At 32.6% G+C, this 19,594-nt stretch overlaps 1 protein-coding gene across 3 annotated transcripts; it reads left to right on the top strand.

The window, feature by feature from the left end:
• Window positions 1–4,289: 4,289 nt before the first annotated feature.
• On the top strand, window positions 4,290–18,267 carry LOC114181943 (alpha/beta hydrolase domain-containing protein 17C). Of its 3 annotated transcripts, none has more exons than XM_028068631.1 (6): window positions 4,290–4,815; window positions 7,284–7,320; window positions 16,929–17,165; window positions 17,257–17,304; window positions 17,627–17,686; window positions 17,780–18,267. In XM_028068631.1, exons 1-6 carry the CDS (start codon window positions 4,499–4,501, stop codon window positions 18,038–18,040), a joined length of 960 nt encoding a protein of 319 aa, XP_027924432.1. In that variant the 5' UTR covers window positions 4,290–4,498; the 3' UTR covers window positions 18,041–18,267. The 3 variants fall into 3 exon arrangements, with proteins under 3 accessions (XP_027924432.1, XP_027924430.1, XP_027924429.1); XM_028068629.1 differs by having other exon boundaries at window positions 4,291–4,815; window positions 17,627–17,707; XM_028068628.1 differs by having other exon boundaries at window positions 4,291–4,815; window positions 17,627–18,267.
• Window positions 18,268–19,594: the final 1,327 nt, after the last annotated feature.

Here is a 19,594-nt window from a genome sequence, read left to right as displayed (position 1 = left end):
GTATTGAAGGAAGATGCATATGTGAAACACAAGTTGATTAGAGGTCGAAGCAATTAGCGCATGTTGTGGTTTTGAACAATCGTGGTTTCTCTAGGTGTGTTATATTCATCAAAAAGCTCTTACCTCTAGTGTTGAGGATCAAGTTTTGGTTGAGATAGTTGACAAGGAAGAAGTAATGATGTTTTGAACGAAGTTGTGGATTTAGTACTAAACAGACCAACCCATACTTTTGTTTGTTTTTTCTTTGCTAATGAAATTGCTTGAACTTTGTGAACTATTTTTTATGCCTCGGGTTGATAACCGATGCAGAAAGGAGTGTCTTTTTACCTCGGCAGTATATGCCTCGGGTGCGAACCCGAAGCAAAAAGTGAAAAATAACCGCTGTCGTTTCCCTTCCCTGTACTGGTGGTCCAGCCAAGGCACAATTATGGTAATAGGTTTAAACTAAATTTAAAATTTTGTAGATTTTAAGTTGCTTAATTCAAAATTATTCAATTAAATTTTATGTTTCAATTAAACTTAATATTTGGAGTAAATAGTGTATACACTTACCATCTAATTGCTATTTTATAAGAAAATAATCTAATATATAATTCATCATGTATAATCAATTTAGCTTGAAATGATATATTAACTATAATTTTTGATTACTTATATAAAAAGTAATTTTTTATTAGTTGATTATATAAAATATCAAAGCTATGGTAAATCAACTACATGATTTATTAAATTGGTCAGAAAGTTTTTTAAAATAAATCTACAGTTACATAAAACTATTTTTTAAAGTTTTTCATGAGTTTCTTAACCATGTAACTTTCTTCAACACATGAACAAGTAAACGTAGGTGTTTCTTTAAACACCGTTTTAATTAGTAGTTTGTTACTTTCTGCAACTCAGTTTTCTTTTTACTAAATTCAGCTCTCGTACGATATAATTATAATTTCCTTTAAATGAATAGTCAGTCTTGAATACTAATTATTAACGTGTGAAATCACGCCTTTAATTTAAATGTTAGTTGTAACACCCCCATTTAATTAATAAACATAATTAAAATAAAGCGTCACATAAAAGATATAATCGCGTAGTTCCGGAGTTTAAACTTAACTCCTTACAGTTATCCAAGGCACACCACGATGCTAAAACTAAACTGATACAAAGTTCAATAGGAACAAAAATAGTAAAGTAAGAGTTAAACTGGTACATGGGCCACAACCCAACAAGAAAGCCCATAGTAGAAAGATCCAGAGAATTAAGCAGTGGAACCATCACCTCCTTGATGACCACGGGTGTTCCTCACATCTACTCACATCAACAAGTTGATGATCATCACAAAGGAGAGAACCACACATACAAAACACACAACAAACAACAGAAGGGTAAGCTAGAGCCTAAAAATGATTTTATCATGAAGTTAAACATACTTTCACAATCAACAACACATATATCATCCAAGCATGTTATGAACATTCCATCAATACACTACGACTCGACTTGACTCATCTAGATACATATAATCTGGTCGGATTCAGCGGATGCTTGCACTTGTGGTGGATATCTCTGCTCACCCCCGAGCTTCTCACCCCCGAGCTATGTGTTACAAGTGTTACAATGAATCAATTCCCCCAAGTACAAGGTTAGTCCTTAATGGGTTTTGGGCCTCCTGCTACTCTCACCACAAGAGTTAGTCCGCCCTAGGTGAGACTAACTGACTCTTTAGAGTGTCAGGATGCAATCCCTACCTTGAATCCTTATCAAATTATATAAATGGGGCACCACCATGGACACCCACTAATAGGGGCCATGGAATTATGTCCCGATCACTGAAGTACGACCCTGAAGTCTCACCTAGAAACCCCAAGGAATTACGCACTGACACATACCAAAATATATTCATACAACCAAGTAACAATAATCATGCATTTGAACCTCGTACCAACATTTGTAACCAATTCTCATTCGTATTCCATGTTGTACCATGCCACCTCATTCACCAATTTCATGAGTTTAGAGTCTTATCTCATACCAATACCATTGTCATTTCAATAACATCCCTCTCATTCATTTCACATGCTAAGGTCACATCAATATATCAATTCAATCTATACCACATATATTCCATGTCATTTCTCATACTTCATACTTAAAACACATCAATCAATCAACCAAAAAATTTATAGCACTTAAGTGAAGAAAACAGCGAGGCCCACAACGCATCTCGCTTAAGCCAGAAGCCCTCGCTCAGGCGAGAGGAGTTCCCCCGCTTAAGCGACAGGCCCTCGCTTAGGCGAGATCGCGACAGAGGCCTTGGGAGGTTTTCCCGCACTCGCTTAGGCGAGCCCTCCCTCGTCTGAGCGAGCCCACTCCTCGCCCAAAGGTGAGGTCCATCGCTTAGGCTGCACTGCAACGACACACCTCAAGCTCCCACGCGTTCTCGCTTAAGCGAGCGTCTCTCGCCTGAGCGAGATAGTACCTCACTCAAACTAAGACCCTCCGCCTGAGCGAGAGCTCGAGCGCGAGCTAGGGTTTGTCCTCTTCAAGTCTCGCCTAGGCGAGATAGGGTCGCTTGGGCGAGAATAACAGGTCTTGCCCACTGTTCATCCTGCAACAACTATATTTTTATACCCAATCAATAAAATCAACCAGCACATGCATCCACAATAGCATACAAGCTCAAAAATCACGAAACAAAGACAAAACGAACATCAATCATATCAATAAAAGGTTTCTAGCTTCCCTTACCTGGAAATAAGCTAGCACAAGACTCGTAAACCAACAACTAGCGAGCACAACAACTCCGAGACTAGCTCAGTGAATTGTAGATACGCGCAATAGAGGGGAAACTGGATTATTAGCAAGGAACTTCGGTTGAGACCAAGACAGTAAGGATAGATTAGGAGGAAACAGTTGAGAGACTAACTTACTTGAGTCAATGGAGTCCTTCTAGCTCAACAAAAAAAGGGATGCAAAAACCCTAGCAGAGAGTGCGGCTGCTCAAAGAGGCAAGGAGTTCTGTTTTACGAAAATGAGCATAGAGGTTAGGGTTAGGGCACATTAGGTCTCGTTTTCCTCTTTGAGCTAGCCCTTAGACCCATTAGTTTGGGACAACCTTTTTAATTTAGGACAGAAAAGAAATAACGAATTTAATGAGCCTTACATTAGTTATTATTGAAATTAAGTATTTATTCTAAAAAATAAATTTCATAAAAGAAATTATGATTGAATATTAACAAAATTACATCAAACTTCTTACAATTTTATATCGATATTAAATATACACTTTACTTTGATTATGAAAAAATATAAAGAGTGTAGCATGTTAGGAACTATTAGGGGAGAAGTGTGAAAATGAAGAACAAAATTGGGAACATTCGAAGCCGTTATATACTTAAAAATTGAGTCAAGAAATTCTTACGCCTATATGATTTCTTTGCTAAATGGAAAGAGATGTTCTGCATTAAAAAAGATAAATGAAAAATATTAAAAAATAATAAAAAGAGATAAAAAATGAAAAAATACGAGAAATAAAAAGTATATATACTAATACATTTTTAATTCTAGGTTTAATAATGTTTTTGTCCTAAATTTTATTAAAATTATTAAACGTGATTTTTTAATTTTTTTCGTCTAAAGAGTTAATTTAGTTCTTTCATTAAATTACTACTATTATTTAGGGAATAATAACATGATAAAATAAATGATAATGTGACATAAAAGTGACTCGGCTTATCTAATATAATTGGATTTATATCATGTCACATGTTATTTATATTGTGAGTGTTGTGATTCTCTTGACAAAATAATCATATTAACATATGTTTTAACAAAAGAAAAATTGAAAAACCATATTAAATAATTCTAAATTAAAATAAAAATAACTATTCAACTCTATTTTTCTAATAATATTACCTAAGGAAAACCAAACTCATATTTTCTAATATGGTAAAAACCAAACTTAGAAATCACCTGATTAAACAACTTAATCACCCAACAATGAAATAAAGCAGAATTGATGAACATATTTAACTTTAAGATTGGATTGAGACAAGGGTTGGGTTTGGTATGACACATGATATGATACCAACCTCAACCTGAACCTGTGAAGAGAGAACACATCATATCATAATAATAATAACAATTTGCGAGAAGATAAGAACACGTACTACATTTACGGATACATAATAGTGGTTACTTACACTTACATAGATACATACGTTATTATAGTTACCTAGGTACGTACGAGTAACGTTGTTGCTGTTTTCCATCCCATGTATAAAGCAAAAACAGCAAAGCTGAGTCGACAAAATACACCACCAACACTGAACAGTCTCTTTCTTCTTTCTCTCTCTTCTTAAGAAGTTGAAATTCAAAAAGTAAGTCTTATAATATAATACACTCCACCACCATCACCACCAGCATCAACACCAATAACACCACAATTTTCAAGACCCACGCGCCGCCCCACCGCCGTCACGCGCGGCCTTTATGAATTATCGCCGCCATGGGCGGAGTCACCTCCTCGATCGCTGCCAAGTTCGCGTTCTTCCCGCCGCAGCCGCCCTCTTACACCGTGGTCGCCGCCGAGAGTGGTGCGGAATCTGGGCCGCCGAGGCTTGTCATTCCCGAGGTGCCGATGAAGGACAACGTGGACGTGCTCAAGCTTCGGACGCGCCGAGGTAACGAAATCGTGGCGGTGTACGTTAAGTATCATAGACCCACCTGCACCATGCTCTATTCCCACGGTAATGCTGCCGATTTGGGCCAAATGTTCGAACTTTTCGTCGAATTGAGCAACAGGCTTCGCCTCAATGTTATGGGGTACTTTTCCCCTTTTTAGTTTCAATAATTTTCTTTTTCTTTTTAAAAAAAAGAGTAAATTCAGCTTGATGTTAATGTTGCTGTGTTTGGTTTTAATTAGTTTGGATGTTGTTTGCATTAATTTGTTGTCTGCAATGATCTTGGAGGAACGATAATGTTCTGTTCTGTATTTAATTGGTTGGCCTTTTTACTTTAATAATTGAAGTGTTGAGTTATTTTCTTTAGATAATTTAATTATTGTTTTGCTATATTAAGCATCTGGAAGAATTTCTTTGATAAAGCTTCAACTGAATATTCTTGATTTTCTTTCCCGTGTTTTAGATGATATTGTTTTATGGTTGGAGTTGGAATTGAAATTGGTAATGGTTATAGTGTTTCTGTGGTGGCTATGAAGGAAAAAGGTGATCTAAGGAAGGTTCTGTTTTCTCGAAGGTAAAGGGTAATTGTGGGGAATCGGGATGACGGCTGCGAAGTTAAACAGGAAGGGATAAAGGAGTTGACTTTTTTCTAACCAAGTCAGCTGCAGTAATGAATAATTTGATTGCTGAAAGAATATTCTTTTCCTGTTCAGATGATTTTTGGCATAAAAGATAAAAAAGTCTTGAGTTCTGTCTGTGTGGTGTTGAAATTTGAAAGTTCTGCTGCATATTCTTTTGCCTTCTTAGCTTTGCTATTCTCAAGAGCTGAAGCTGGATCTGTCTTGCTGTCCCTGTAACATGTGACTTTGTTGGATTATTTTTCTTGATGAATTTTGAGCTGTTGGATTATAGGGAGCTTCCCTCTGTTCCCGTGTTTAATATTGACTAGTAATTACGAAATCGGAACTTGCTGTCTCAGTAAGTCGTGATACTGAGTGCTAACTTATGATTTAGAATTTGGTCTGGTTTGTTTTTGTTGACCAAATTATTTTTGTTATACTGTATAGATATCCTAAGTACATGTCAGCGTATACACAATAAAGTATTATGTGTTGTTACTGTTACATGTTCTATTATTGTTAAGCTTGATAGGTGCAGCCTATTACTGTAGTTAGTTTGTTACAGTTTCGTGATGTACTTATGTTTTTGTTACTGTTAGTTTGTTAGTTGTAAACTGTAACTGTATTTTGATACAGTCTGTTGTAGCTGAGCTACAATGCAGGTACAGTTTCAGTCCTTCAGTCAGTATACAAAGTTTATTGTCAGAGATGACACTTTTGAATACTTTAGCTTTAATGAATCGATTTTCTGTCTTAGTTGCTGCGAAATATTTTCTTTCTATTACTTTTTCATGTTTTCTTGTTTTACTGTTTTGTAATATGAGCTAATATTTTATAGAAATACCACCTGTTACTTTAGAACTGAACTGCACAACATCAAGAGAGGGTTCATCACATATTTGAATATGTACTTAGAATAAAAGCTGTTGATTCCATTCTTTGCTTTTGATTGGAGATTTTGTCTCTGCTCAAGATCAATTTGGTTCAGTTAAGGAGGTTTTCCTTAATGAATTTATTGTTTACATTGTTGCTGTGAGTAGTAGACTTGATCTATTCCTTATCAATGAAATTAATTATTGATTGTTTTCCAAGTTGAGTTTGAATAATATGCCTATAACTCAAGTTATATTACTAATTGTAACTATCTTGAAGATATACTTGGCCTGAAGTTTTGATTGAGTTGTAAAATAAAATGTGTGGAGAGAGAGAGATAGCTGTTGTTCACTTAAATCATACTTGATCATGGAGAATAGTACTTTGGTTAAATTTCACATGGAAATCAGGTTGCAAATGTATTTTCTATCAGGATTTTTGGCTTACTTCGTAGCAAAGCTTGGTATGAACTGAATATATTACATCTTGAGTTTCTGATATATTATTTTGGTAAAGCATCCTCCCTTAAAATTTCATTAGCTGTGATAAATTTATTGCTGTAGTGTCCATGGTAATTGTTGCTGGCATTATCCTTTACTAATTTTGTATTCATTGATATTAGAAGTATTACTCTTTCATTCATCCTCCTCTCAAATAGGCTCAAAAGATATGAAGAATGAGTAGACCAACTTAAATAAATTTTGTGGACTTATGAGTGTTATATTCTATGCACTTCTTTTAATCATTCATGGGGAATTTTTTATTGTATGTATGTTGTCTTTGGCTTATGCTCTCAATAAAGCATAACATAGCTTGTAATGTTCATCAATATAGTTTTATTCTTCACCAGTCTGGCATTCCATATTGCAATTCATTTATTTTCCTCAATACATATTTGTCTTGAATTCTTCTAAATGTGTATATAAGAAATAAAGTTCTCTCCTGTTTTCTTGCCTACTCATAGGTTACAATCACATGAATTTAAAAGTGCATAGGGGAATGCTTTGTTAACCACAGATGCCTCATGTGAAATATTTCCATTCGCCTTTAAATTTCCTTTAATGATAATACTTTATTTATTCTCATTGATTTATTTTAACAACTTTTCTTTGTACAGTTACGATTACTCTGGGTATGGACAGTCAACAGGAAAGGTTAGTAGGTTTATTTTTCCGCCCATCCAAATCTATGAGTGGAATGAAGTTGTATCTCTATTACATAACCTTTTAATGTTCTTTTAAGTCTTAATGTCCATTGCGTTTATGACACACACTAACACATTCTGTTATTGTAGGAAACGGGACAAGATATTTTAAACTATTAGATTAAAATTTACGATTCAGGTTGTATATTCAAATACAAATTTTACATGATATTTAAAAAAGGAAGAAAATCATGTGATTTATCATATAAGATTAATAATTGCATAAATCATACCACATTAATTTTGATTAATCTTCATACATTGAATCTCTTGATTTTAGTTTCTTTTCTTGATTTTCAACAATATCATGTCAATATTAATTGCAAATCAATATTAGTTCCATTTTAGAATTCAATACTTCCCCTTAAGTTGGGTCATAGATGTCAATCAAGCCTCACTTGGATCTAAGGTTTTAATAATTTGCTCTAGGCAAAAGGCTTGGTCAATATGTCAACAATTTGATGACTTGAAAGAGTGTGCACAAGTTTAATTATCCCATGATCTAAGGTAGTCAAAATTGAGATCTTATGCAAGATCAGAAAGGGAAGCATGGATAGTAAATTGAGAGATTGTAATGCAGATCATAAGATCCTACAAAATTTATGAATTCATATATTTGCACACATTATCATATATATGCATATTAAACATAAGTCATTATATCACACTTGAAACAAATAATTGAACTTCAATTCAACATGATGAGGAAAACAAATATAAAATAAAGTATGCCAATAGATCTAATTATATAGTAAATACCCTATCCTAGATACAAAACCATAGCTTCTCCTAGTAAGGCAATGGATCCATCCGAGCATGGTTGTCAAAATCATATTTTGGAGCATAAGATTGTACACGTCTATGATCTCCTCCCTCTTCAATCTTGAGTCTCCTCAAAATTGTGATTTTGGTGGATTGTGTAGAATTGTCGTTGTAGATTACAACTCGTGGGGGAGAAATCTTTCTCATGATGCAACTACAACAATCCTCTTGGTAGTTCCTCTCCTAGCCTCAATGTTCCTGTCAATAACACATCTCGCTTCCTTGATGTTCCTTACAATGGTTTCTCTTGTGGCGTCAATGTTCCTCTCAGCAATGCCTCTCATGGCCTTGATGTTCCTTGCGATAGCGCCTCTCGTGTCATTTCTTGCTCATAATCATGGTAATCAAAATCAAGATTTTATTGAAGTCCGGAAAGAGAAATATAAATTGTAAATTGAAAGATCATAACACCGATCATAAGATCCTACAAATTTTATGAAATTTATGCATGCACACACAATCATTATATCACTCAAAATTCAAAATTAAACTTCATAATATATAATAAAGCAATACATCCTTAAACATGACATCTTAGTTAATAGGAGTAACTCCTTCCTAGTTACAAAAGAGTAACAAAATAATACTCCATCTAAACTAAATAATTTTGTAGGTTAAATTCATAATCTGCAGAGAGACCTTGAAACTCCATCATTTCCTTCTCCTTCACCATTCAAATCAAAGCCATGTTTAAATCATGCTAATGTAAACTTTCATCCTTCTCAACGTGTACTAGAACCAAATTTCATCCAAATCCAATGCTTCATTTCTCTCATGCCCATTTTCCATAATCCACTCTTCATTGGATGAACAATTATCAATATTAATTTGAGTTGGTTTTCTTGTTTGCTTCTTCTTAGCTAATTATGAATTAGCCATAACAAAAACATCATTCGTGGTGATTTACTTTAGCCTATTTCTTCTCTTTGTGTGGACCTAAACAAATGCAAAGACAAATATGATAAGCACGTAGTAGACTAGTAATTCTGTTGTAGAGATATATTTTAACGTTAACTTACGATCTCAAAGGAACACCATATATGCTCACATTTGGAGGAGCTACATGTCAAGCTCAATACATGAATGATGAATTTTTGGAGTTCTAGATTTTCATCACCATGAGAATCCCACCAATTTTCTGGAGTCTTTAAATTTATCGATTTATTAGCCAAGGGACAATCAAAATATTTAGCTCGTTTTTTTGTCACCAATTTGAACATCGAGTGTTTTTTCATCTTCATCCTCCACCATCCTAGTTATACATTCCATCATACCTCGTTTCTCTTCCAAATTTGCTTTAAATCCAGAATGATAATGCATTTGAGGGTTACAAAAATAGCTAGACACATGCAAAAGTCTGTGAAGTTGCTCGTCGCACCTTTCATTAATAATATTCCACAAAGGTGAATAACTAACCAAAATATATTACATTTATATAGCTTTTTGTTTTCAATTTCAAAATCGCCAACTTAATAAGCAAATATATAGATGGTTAGATTGATAACCTTTTTTTGATTGCATCGCAAGCCTTTTGTATCTTCTACTTAGCTTGGTCCATTGGTTCATAAATCAACCCCATGACTGGTTTTTGATCCAAATCAACCAATTGAAGCGCTTCAATTAGAGGCGATGCACCCTTCAAACAAGTTATGATATTCGTTCAAAATTTCTTTTCTAAATCTACATCTTCAACTGTTTTTCCATCATTTGTTTTAGTAAACCTACTAGACTTCCATTTATTACTAGTAAACATCCTAATTGGAGCTCCCTTGTTTTCATGAAAGCACCCTAATGTCAAGTAAGATGTAGCAAAATGAGTAAGACTTGACCTCACCAAATCTCTTTATTTTGTGAAATATTGTAATATAGAAATTAAAGTAGTTCTTGAATAAACAAAGGTAGTAATTTTTGTACCTTTTGAAATTGTCTTATCATGAACTTGGGATCTTCTCATAATTCTCTAACATTAAGCCAACACAATATGTAGCACAAGGTGTTCAAAATAGTCATTTTTCTCTTTGCTATCAACATTTGACCAACAACTTTGTAGTTTTCTGCAATATTTATCACAACTTGAATAGCATTGTCTTTTCTCACCTGTTCAAAAATTTTATCACTTAAGAAGGATAAACAGGTAATAATTTTCTTTTATTTTGAAGAACGTGGATGACCTAAGTGATCATGCAAAAGCTTAGGAGATGGGGATGCTAAACAAGACATTGATGTTTTAGAACCGAGAAATTTCTTTAGATTCATGTCCTTCCCCACTCAATTCATGACAAAAGAATTGGCGTCAAAGGTAACAAAACAATTCAAGGATTTGGTTAATTAACTTAGGGAAATTAGGTCGAAAGGACAATTAGGGACAAGAAGAACATGATTTAGGTTTAAGGATGGAGAAGGGGAGATTTGACCAACTCCTTGAGAAGTAACTTTGGATCCATTGGCCAAAGTAATAACATGAGGAATTTTAGGATAAGAAATAGAAGAGAATAATGAAGCATTTCCATAAATATGATTATAAGCCCCAGAAGCAATTATCCATGAATTTTTACACTCCAAGGATTGAGAAATGCAAGCTTTTGTAAAATACAATGGGTAAAGGATTGTCCCTTGCTCTTAGATTTTAACCTGGGATATTCTTCATTAGAGAACTTTGGCTTAGAAACTTCAGATTTGGAAATGTTGGTAGCCTTGTCAGGAAAACCATGTAAAGAGTAACAATTTTCTTGGACATGGCTCATTCTCTTACAATATGTACATTGAGGATGCTCTCATGTACTACTACGGTCTCCTTTTTCACAAGTAGAAATTATGGTACAAAAAATAGTTCCCAAGGCCATGTTGAGCAAAGATAGGGAGGTAGTCCAAAAATGTAACAAGGGAACCTAGGGTTTCAAGTTCAAGAGAGAGAAACCTGGGCTTACAAATGAGAGAAATCGTGATTAACACCATAAGACACACCAAATGCTTTCAGAATGAAAAACACTCAGAAAGCTCCTATTAAAGAGTTAGACTGTGGTGGTTTGAGAAGATTTGGACCACCGAAAGGCAGCGCGTGAGACACATATGCCTAGGGCAGTGCCGACGTTTGGATGACACATGATGACGCATCAGTTAGAGTATGGATGCATGTTCACTAGAGTCGGGTCATGCTCCTTGAGGCGCACATGATTGAGGTGTTGGAGGACAAAAATCGACAACGGATCGTGATACCAACTTCAGAAGAATAAACCGAAGAAAGATACACATGAATATTAGAATGAATTTTAGAGAGTATATATTCCCCTCTTTTACGGTTTCATATTTATAATAGCTTGGGCTATGTCAGATACAATGAATAGAAGAGAATTCTAGAAGTGATTTCAAGGAAGTGGGTCCAACACAACACACAACACCTAACATTATCCAGCATCTCAAAAACTTTCTCAGCTATTTTAGATATAGTAGGTGCATCTATTGACTTCATAAACATAGTTCCCTTTGGGCTATTCACTAGGAGGTTGATTATTGTCCTTCTTTTCTTATTAATCCAACCATTAATCATAATGGCATATCTTATTTTCTTCTAGTCATTGCTATGTGCTTGTAAAGCAAGTAACTTCCTCCTTCAAAGATTTGATTCTAATCCCATTATAGGATCGAGGTTTAAATCCATTGCCATGTCTTAAAACCAAATCAAACATAACATTGAGTTCTTCACTCTGCTACATTGGTGTTGTTATAGAAGAACCTAGCAATTGCTTCACTTGCTTTCTTCACATCTTTTTTAAACATGTTGATGGTAGCTTGTATACTAACTACTCTCTTCTTAAAGATATTTTTAGAATTGTTGCGTGTTTTCTTTTCTCTCCAGCTTTTTCCATTTCCTATTCCATATTAAGGCTTGATTACTTGTTTAAGTTTTGCTGCAAACCAACAATAATCCCACATTTCCTTCTTCACTTCATGAGTAACACCCTTGTAATGGATAAACTCGTCTTGTTATAACCTTTTGCAGTATTTGCATTGAAGTTTTATGGTATCCCCAATAACTGAAATACAATGGTTCCAAGATATATCACTCTTATTTCTTGGAGCATTTTTGGGAGTCACGGGCATACGGAAGTTTGAAGTCATTTTGGTGTGCATATTGGGTGCACTTTGGGTGGTAGTGCATTGGAAAAAAAGTATGGAGAAAGATGGATTTGAGAAACAGAGTAGTGTCGTGCATTGGAAAAAAAATATAGGAGAAAGATGGATTGAAATGAGAGTGACTGGAGTTTGGAACTGAAATTAAATAGCCAAAGGAAAAGCATAAGTTTTTTGGTTTTGGACGAGGGAGAGCAGCAGTTGTGACATTTATTAACCAAGGGAGCAACAATCATGGCAACAACATTTTTTCATGAAAGACAAGCACTAGTATTTGTGCGAGGGTGGTAGTTTTTTATTTAAGGAAAAGAGATCGTCAAATTTTTTTCATTGGGTTTTGAAATGAAAAAAAAAAGGAGCTTAAGATTTGGGTGGCAATTTTTTATTTAGGGAAGAAAGGAAATCACATTTTTTTTACTCATAGTTGGGTTTCAAAGAAAAAAAAATTGTGATTAAGTTTCGAGTTCCAAAATCGGGACAAGCAAATTCTAAACACAATTAAAAAGTCTACTTTTCCTTTACAATAAATTGAACCTTATTGTGACCTAATTATTACTATTGTGGGTCAATTTTTTTCCCCAATTGTTAAAGTGTTTTCAAATCCAATTTCAAACTCCTCTATACCCGTGACTTACAAAATTGCTGAGGGAAATACGAGTGATATAGCTAGGAAGCATTGTATTTCAGTTGTTGGGGATATTAGAAACTTCAAGGCAAATACTACTAAAAGGTAATAAGAGGGCAAGTTTATCGGTTCAAGCATCACCTGACTAGTACTTAAAAGGATTTTGGAGCTTGCAAGGGTGTTACCGAAGAAGTAAAAAGGACATGCGGTATATTGTTGTTGGTTTCAACAAAATTTGATCAAGAAATTCAGCTTCAATAAGGATTAGGAAACTATAGAAGGTGGTGAGAAAAGAAAAAAAAATGAAGCATCTGGCATTGGCAACAGTCTTAGTCTTAGAAATATTGTTAAGAAGAGGGTAGTTTGCACATAAGCCACCATTAACAACATGTTAAAGAAGGTTGTGAGAGCGAAAACATGTTAAACAATTGCTAGGTTTTTCTATGATATCACCTTACCTTTCAATGTGGCAAAGAGGGAAAATCTAGTGCTATGTTTGATTTGGTTTTAAGGCATGACTTTGGGTTTAAACCTCTATCCTGTCATGAGATTAGAGTCAAATATTTGAAGGAGGAAATGAAAACATCACTTGCTTTACAAGCACATCGGGATGAATGGAAGAAAATTGGATGAACGATTATGTTTCTGAAGTCAGTAGATTAATATGCTATATCCAAAATAGTTGAATTGTTTTTTTTTAAGATGATGGATAACATTGTTTAAGAGGTGGGGTAAGAAAATGTTGTCTAAGTTGTGATAAATGTGCAGTAAACTTCAAAAGTACAATCAAATGTTCAAGGGAAAGAAGAAAAGACTATTTTGCAGACCATTTGTTGCATATTGTGTTGACTATGTTGAAGGGTTTTGAGAAGATCTCAATTCACTAGGAGATAATTCCAAAAGGTAAAAAGTTTTACAACCTTTATTTACTCAAGAACTTCTTTAATTTCTATACTCCGACATTTCACAAAAAGAAGCTATATATTTTGGTTGTCCCTTGGTCACTAGGTCAATTAATTTTAAGACTGAAGCAAATTGGTGGGAGTCTTACAGTGATGAACATCTTGAACTCCACAAAAAAGAAATAGACGAAAGCAATGTAGAAAGCAATGTACAATGAATGATGTTATTTTTGTTATGACTAATTCAAAATTAGCTAAGAAGATGCAAACAAGAAAGTTAGTTCAAATTAATATTGATGATTGTTCATCCATGATGAGTGGATTATGAAGGACCAACATGAGTAAAATGAAAGCTCAAATTTGGATGTAGACAACTTAGATTTTGATGAAAACTTGGTTCCTGTCTAGTTGAAGAGGATGGAATTCTACATTAGCATGATTTAGACATTATCAATTTGAATGGTGAAAGATATGGAATTGATGGAATTGAAGGTATATATGGAGATTATGATTTTAGCCTACAAGATTATTTGCTTTGAATGGATGATTATTTTGTAACTTGGATAAAATTTCTATTTGGAAATAGGTTGAAGCTATTGGTTTATAATTTCGTAACTAGGAAGGAGTTGCTCCTATGTAACTAGAATGTAAATTTTGTAGGATCGTACAATTTGTGTTACGATCTCCCACAGTCCATTATTTTCTTTTCAATCTTAAGATCTCAATTTTGACTACCTTGCATCTAGTTACCAAATAACAATCCATCTAAAGCAAATAATCACCTGCATGAGTGGTTTACAATTTTCTCTATAATTTTAAGGAACTTATAATTTTCTCCTTGTTAATTTAAACAATTTTGTGGGATTTACATCTAAATTTACTTATATTTATAAGCAACTCCTGTTGAATATGTTTAAGCTTGTAATATAAGTCTTATAATTTCTCTCAATAAGAGTTCCCACCTTGTTGTTCTCTGCATAAACTGTTTTCATTCTAAAATGTGAAAACTATTACAAAATTATACATGAATGATCAAGATTAGTAGTTAGTTACATTAGTTATATATGTGATCATTATAAAATTATTTAGATTTATCTTCTAGGCGTAGCTGCACACTTTTTACCGTCTAATTATCATCATTTTACTGCACAATTTTCTTTTTTCCCTCGTTTGACTATCATATTTTCCAATTATGTGCATTGTATCCAATTTCCGTTACACATAGTTGACTTTTAACTGCTGTAAAATGATTGTTGACTGCATTAGGTGTTTGGTTCATCTTTGAAGAATTGATTCCAACCGAATAATTTTTTTGACGCATTCAACTGAATTTTTAACTCTTTAATCGATTTTGGAAACTTGTTTACTTTTTAATTGATTTTGAAAACCAAAAATATACTGTGTTGTGTTGCATTAAAAAATCGATTCTAACTAAACTCTACATCATTTTGACTTCTGAACCAAACACGGATGTGAAAGGACATCTAGGTATATTATAAATATTGCATAAGATAATAAATTAAAGTAAATAAATGAATAAAATAATATTTTTTACATTTGTTCTCTCTAGTATGAAATATTATATGAAAAGCTATTAAAAGCTAATTGATAAATTTATTTACTAAACACATTTATTTTAACTAAACAAGTTTATAAATTATACAGATTATAAAGAGTAAAGTATGTTTGGCGTCCCTTTTAAAATTTCAAATATATTGAAATTCGTCCTCTAATTTTTATTTATTTTTTTGTTTCAGTTTTGTCCATCTAAATTTTAAATATTGATGTTAGTGACAACGATAAAAGGAAAATTGATCTACAACATAGTTTTAATGTGTAAATTTTACAACTAAAAGTAGTTTTACTTACGAGTATAATTAACACCATGTTAAGATTGTCATGAACATAAATTCCATCTATCATTATTACTAAAAATTAGGTGAAACAAGGTTATTGAGTGGTCGATAATATGAGTGACATGATTTATTTTTAAGAGAGACAACAATTGTAATTTTAAGCATTATATATATATATATATATATATATATATATATATATATATTCATGTTATTTTTTGTAAGATTATATTGTTATGAATTTTCAAAAGGATTTATTATAGGAGGCCAAATATAGAATTAATAAATGTAATAGTAGTACGTTTAAAATTAACTAAACCATAAATTTGTGACTTTGGAAGTTTTAGAATATAAATAGGATACAAGCTTTTATCTGAAGTTTAACATTTTTTTTCTTTATATCTTTAATTATTATTGTGCATTTTACCCTTTGTGCATTCTACCACATTAGTTTTCAAATTTTGCATGCCGAACCTCTGATTGTATGCTAAAACGTCAATGTCATCGGTAATCTATGTTAATGTCATGTGTATTTTTGCACATCAGCATCAGTCAAGGTATTACTTTATATGTAATTATAATTATAATAATTGACATGTAAATTTTAAATATGTTTATAATAAAAATCTTAAGATTAAATAATTTTTCGTCAAATGTTATATATTGAGAAAAGTAACTATATAAATAAAAAATAATTTGTATTTTGTATAGTTTTGCTAAATTGTTGAAAGTTTTTATAATTTGTAAAAGTTTAAAAATTACATTTGGAAATTATACGTAATTTTAATAATATTATGGTTATATTATCTTTTAAACATAATTCATATCTCATACTATCAGTATATAGTCCATGTCAACTATTGGAGAAGATAACAAGATAATGTCATTTGATAAGATTAAGATTTATTGTGCCCTTGTTCTATCCTAACCTAGCATGATCACTGAAAAAAAAATCTTAAAGAAATTCCAAGAGTCCCAAGATAGTATAACAGTACTAATATTCTTAGTTCTAAAACAGTTCTTGTTTGTTAATGAATGTAAAAGGACATAATTCAAACCGTTTAAATGGTTTTGTGGGAAAAAATGTGGATTTATGAGCAATCTAAGATGAAGAACTTTTAAGTTTATTGGCAAAGAGAATAGTGTGGTGTTGTTGATGGTTGTTTTAGAGTGACATTATTGGTTGCAACTTAACAATCATCCTTTTTGCATGTTGAAACAGCCAACTGAATATAATACATACGCAGATATTGATGCTGCATATAAATGCCTAAAAGAACAATACGGGGTGAAAGATGACCAATTGATACTGTATGGTCAATCTGTTGGGAGTGGTCCCACACTTGATCTTGCTTCCCAGATTCCAGAATTAAGAGGTGTTGTCTTGCATAGTCCAATTTTATCTGGACTTAGAGTACTATACCCTGTAAAAAGGACATACTGGTTTGATATTTACAAGGTACACAGTCCTATGTTCATTCTGCTCCAATCTATTTCATTCAATCTATGGATATTTTACATGGTTTTGTTTTTCTTTTTCTTCTGTCCAGAACATTGACAAGGTTGGTGCAGTCAAATGTCCTGTTTTGGTTATACATGTAAGTGGCTTTTTCTATCTCCTCAGCCCCACCACTCCCTTCAATTCAGTGTGTTCCTCTAAGGTTATTACTGCAAGAATTGCTTCTCAATTATGGATAGTTTGAGACTCTTGCTACCATGTAGAAAACAAGGAAATATATGGAGAAAGAGATTGTGTAGTATTAATTGTGTGTAAAATGTTACAAGAGATGTGTTATATATACACAAAATTAACCCTAGAAGCCACGAGTAAATAGATAACGGTTTTTGGTGTTCTTTTTGTCTTTTTGTTCAGAATTTGGTAAAGTGTAGGGATGATGATTAAAAATTTTCTATGAGCAGGGGACAGCAGACGAAGTGGTGGACGTGTCCCATGGAAAGCAGTTGTGGGAGCTTTGCAAGGTAAAGTACGAAGCATTGTGGGTAAGTGGTGGTGGGCATTGTAATCTTGAGCTTTACCCAGAATTCATTAAACATCTAAAGAAATTTGTACAGACAATTGGAAAATCTAAAGCAACTGCAAATGGTTCTAAAAAGGAGAGTGTAGAGTCTGAGAATGAAGGCAAAGAAGGTAGAAAAGAATGTGAAGGTGGAACATCTGGTACTTCTGAAATGAGCAAAGAAATCCCTGAAGTTTCTAGAAACAGTTTAGATAGCCGTCTTGAGAAATCGAAGAAAGCAGAGAAACCAGAAAAATCTCGTATGAGCACAGACCATGTTGATAGGTTTAGGAGAAGAAAGGGGTTAGTTTGGTAGTCTCTCACAGCAACTCTGTATCCAGAATAATTTATCTGCTACTATTCACTTCGCAGGTAATCTAATTTCACTCTTCAGGTAATCATGCCACTTCTAAATCAATATATTCAGTGACTTTTCTGTTTCCTTTTTTAGCTCCATAACTCAGCAATATGCATTTCTATGGCCTGTAAAATCAAACACCTTTGTCTAAATGCAATCATTAAGATCATTTTTCTACTGTCTAACATGTTTTTGCTTTCTGTTTATCGTTCTCTCCCTTACTCTTGTATTTGATGATGTCTGTGATGGCCGACATCACTTTCTATCATGTAATTAAATCTGCTAAATAATAACTTTACTGAGGGCATGATGGCTAAATATTTTTCATAGACATTCTAATTTTCTCTTCATAGTATTTTTTATTACTTTTGAATTAAGGATATTATTATGTAATATCCCCATCAGGACTAATTAATATGTTAGGATATTTACTATCATTGACTATAAAAAAGAAATATTGAAAAGTCTTTTGGAATACTATAAAAACTTATCCAAAATAAGCAATCAAAAAATTATTTATTTTAGCAGATAGATTTTATTTTTCTAAAATAAGCAAGTTATTTTAGAATTAACATAAAAAAGAGTTAGAAATATACTTGCTTTATTAAAAAATTACATTTTAAAGAAATATGAGCAAACTTATCTAACTCTTCAATGTGTGAATTTTTCAATATGTGAATTTTATGATTTTACTTTCTGGAACACAGTTGATCATTTCTGGAAATAATTTTCTGGAAGACACTCATCAATTATGGCAATATCTTTCCGAAAAAATCACCCAACCCTATTTCGGATCAAAATATTTTAGAAATCGATATTTCTGTGATGGGTGTAGGAAGAAATTTAATAGGCTGCAGGAAGAAATTTAATAGAGTGCAAGAAAAAAAGTGCCTTATATTTTATCTTTTAACTATTGTTGTGTACACAAGTTCTATCTCCATGTTTGTTTCGTATGAGTGGAAAAGTTTTGTCTTACACGTATACAACTTATATATTCATACTTAGATTATCATTTTAATTTATTGTTAATTATCTTAAATATTAATTAAATAATATTTTTAACAAAATTATAGTAAAGAAAATAAAATATTATCAAAGATTGAATGTTAAAAGAATTTTTAACAATAAAAATTAAAAAAGAAATTATAATTACCTTATATAAAAAATTTTCAAACAAGAGTTGATATTTATTAATGTAATATATTCTTGTAAAAAATTGCATGTAAAATAAAATTTATAATAAAAAAGAAATATTTTTGAAAAGTGAGTAGATTTGAAAAATATCAAATGAGTTGAGTAGTTGAGATAAAAAAAATTAGGGAAATAGTGACAAGTAAGAAATTGAAAACTGCTAAGAATAACAAGTATAAGTTTTTCTTACCTATCAAGAGTATTTGATTAATTTAAAACGAAAGAGGTTGTATATTTAAGCATTCATTCATTTTCCTTTACTTATTTAATACAGAAATATACTTATAACCTTATTTGTAAATGTATGCATTCTTTATAAAA

Source organism: Vigna unguiculata, chromosome 4, assembly GCF_004118075.2.
Source record: "Vigna unguiculata cultivar IT97K-499-35 chromosome 4, ASM411807v1, whole genome shotgun sequence".
Taxonomy (NCBI): Eukaryota; Viridiplantae; Streptophyta; class Magnoliopsida; order Fabales; family Fabaceae; genus Vigna; species Vigna unguiculata.
This window is presented reverse-complemented; position numbering and strand designations above follow the sequence as displayed.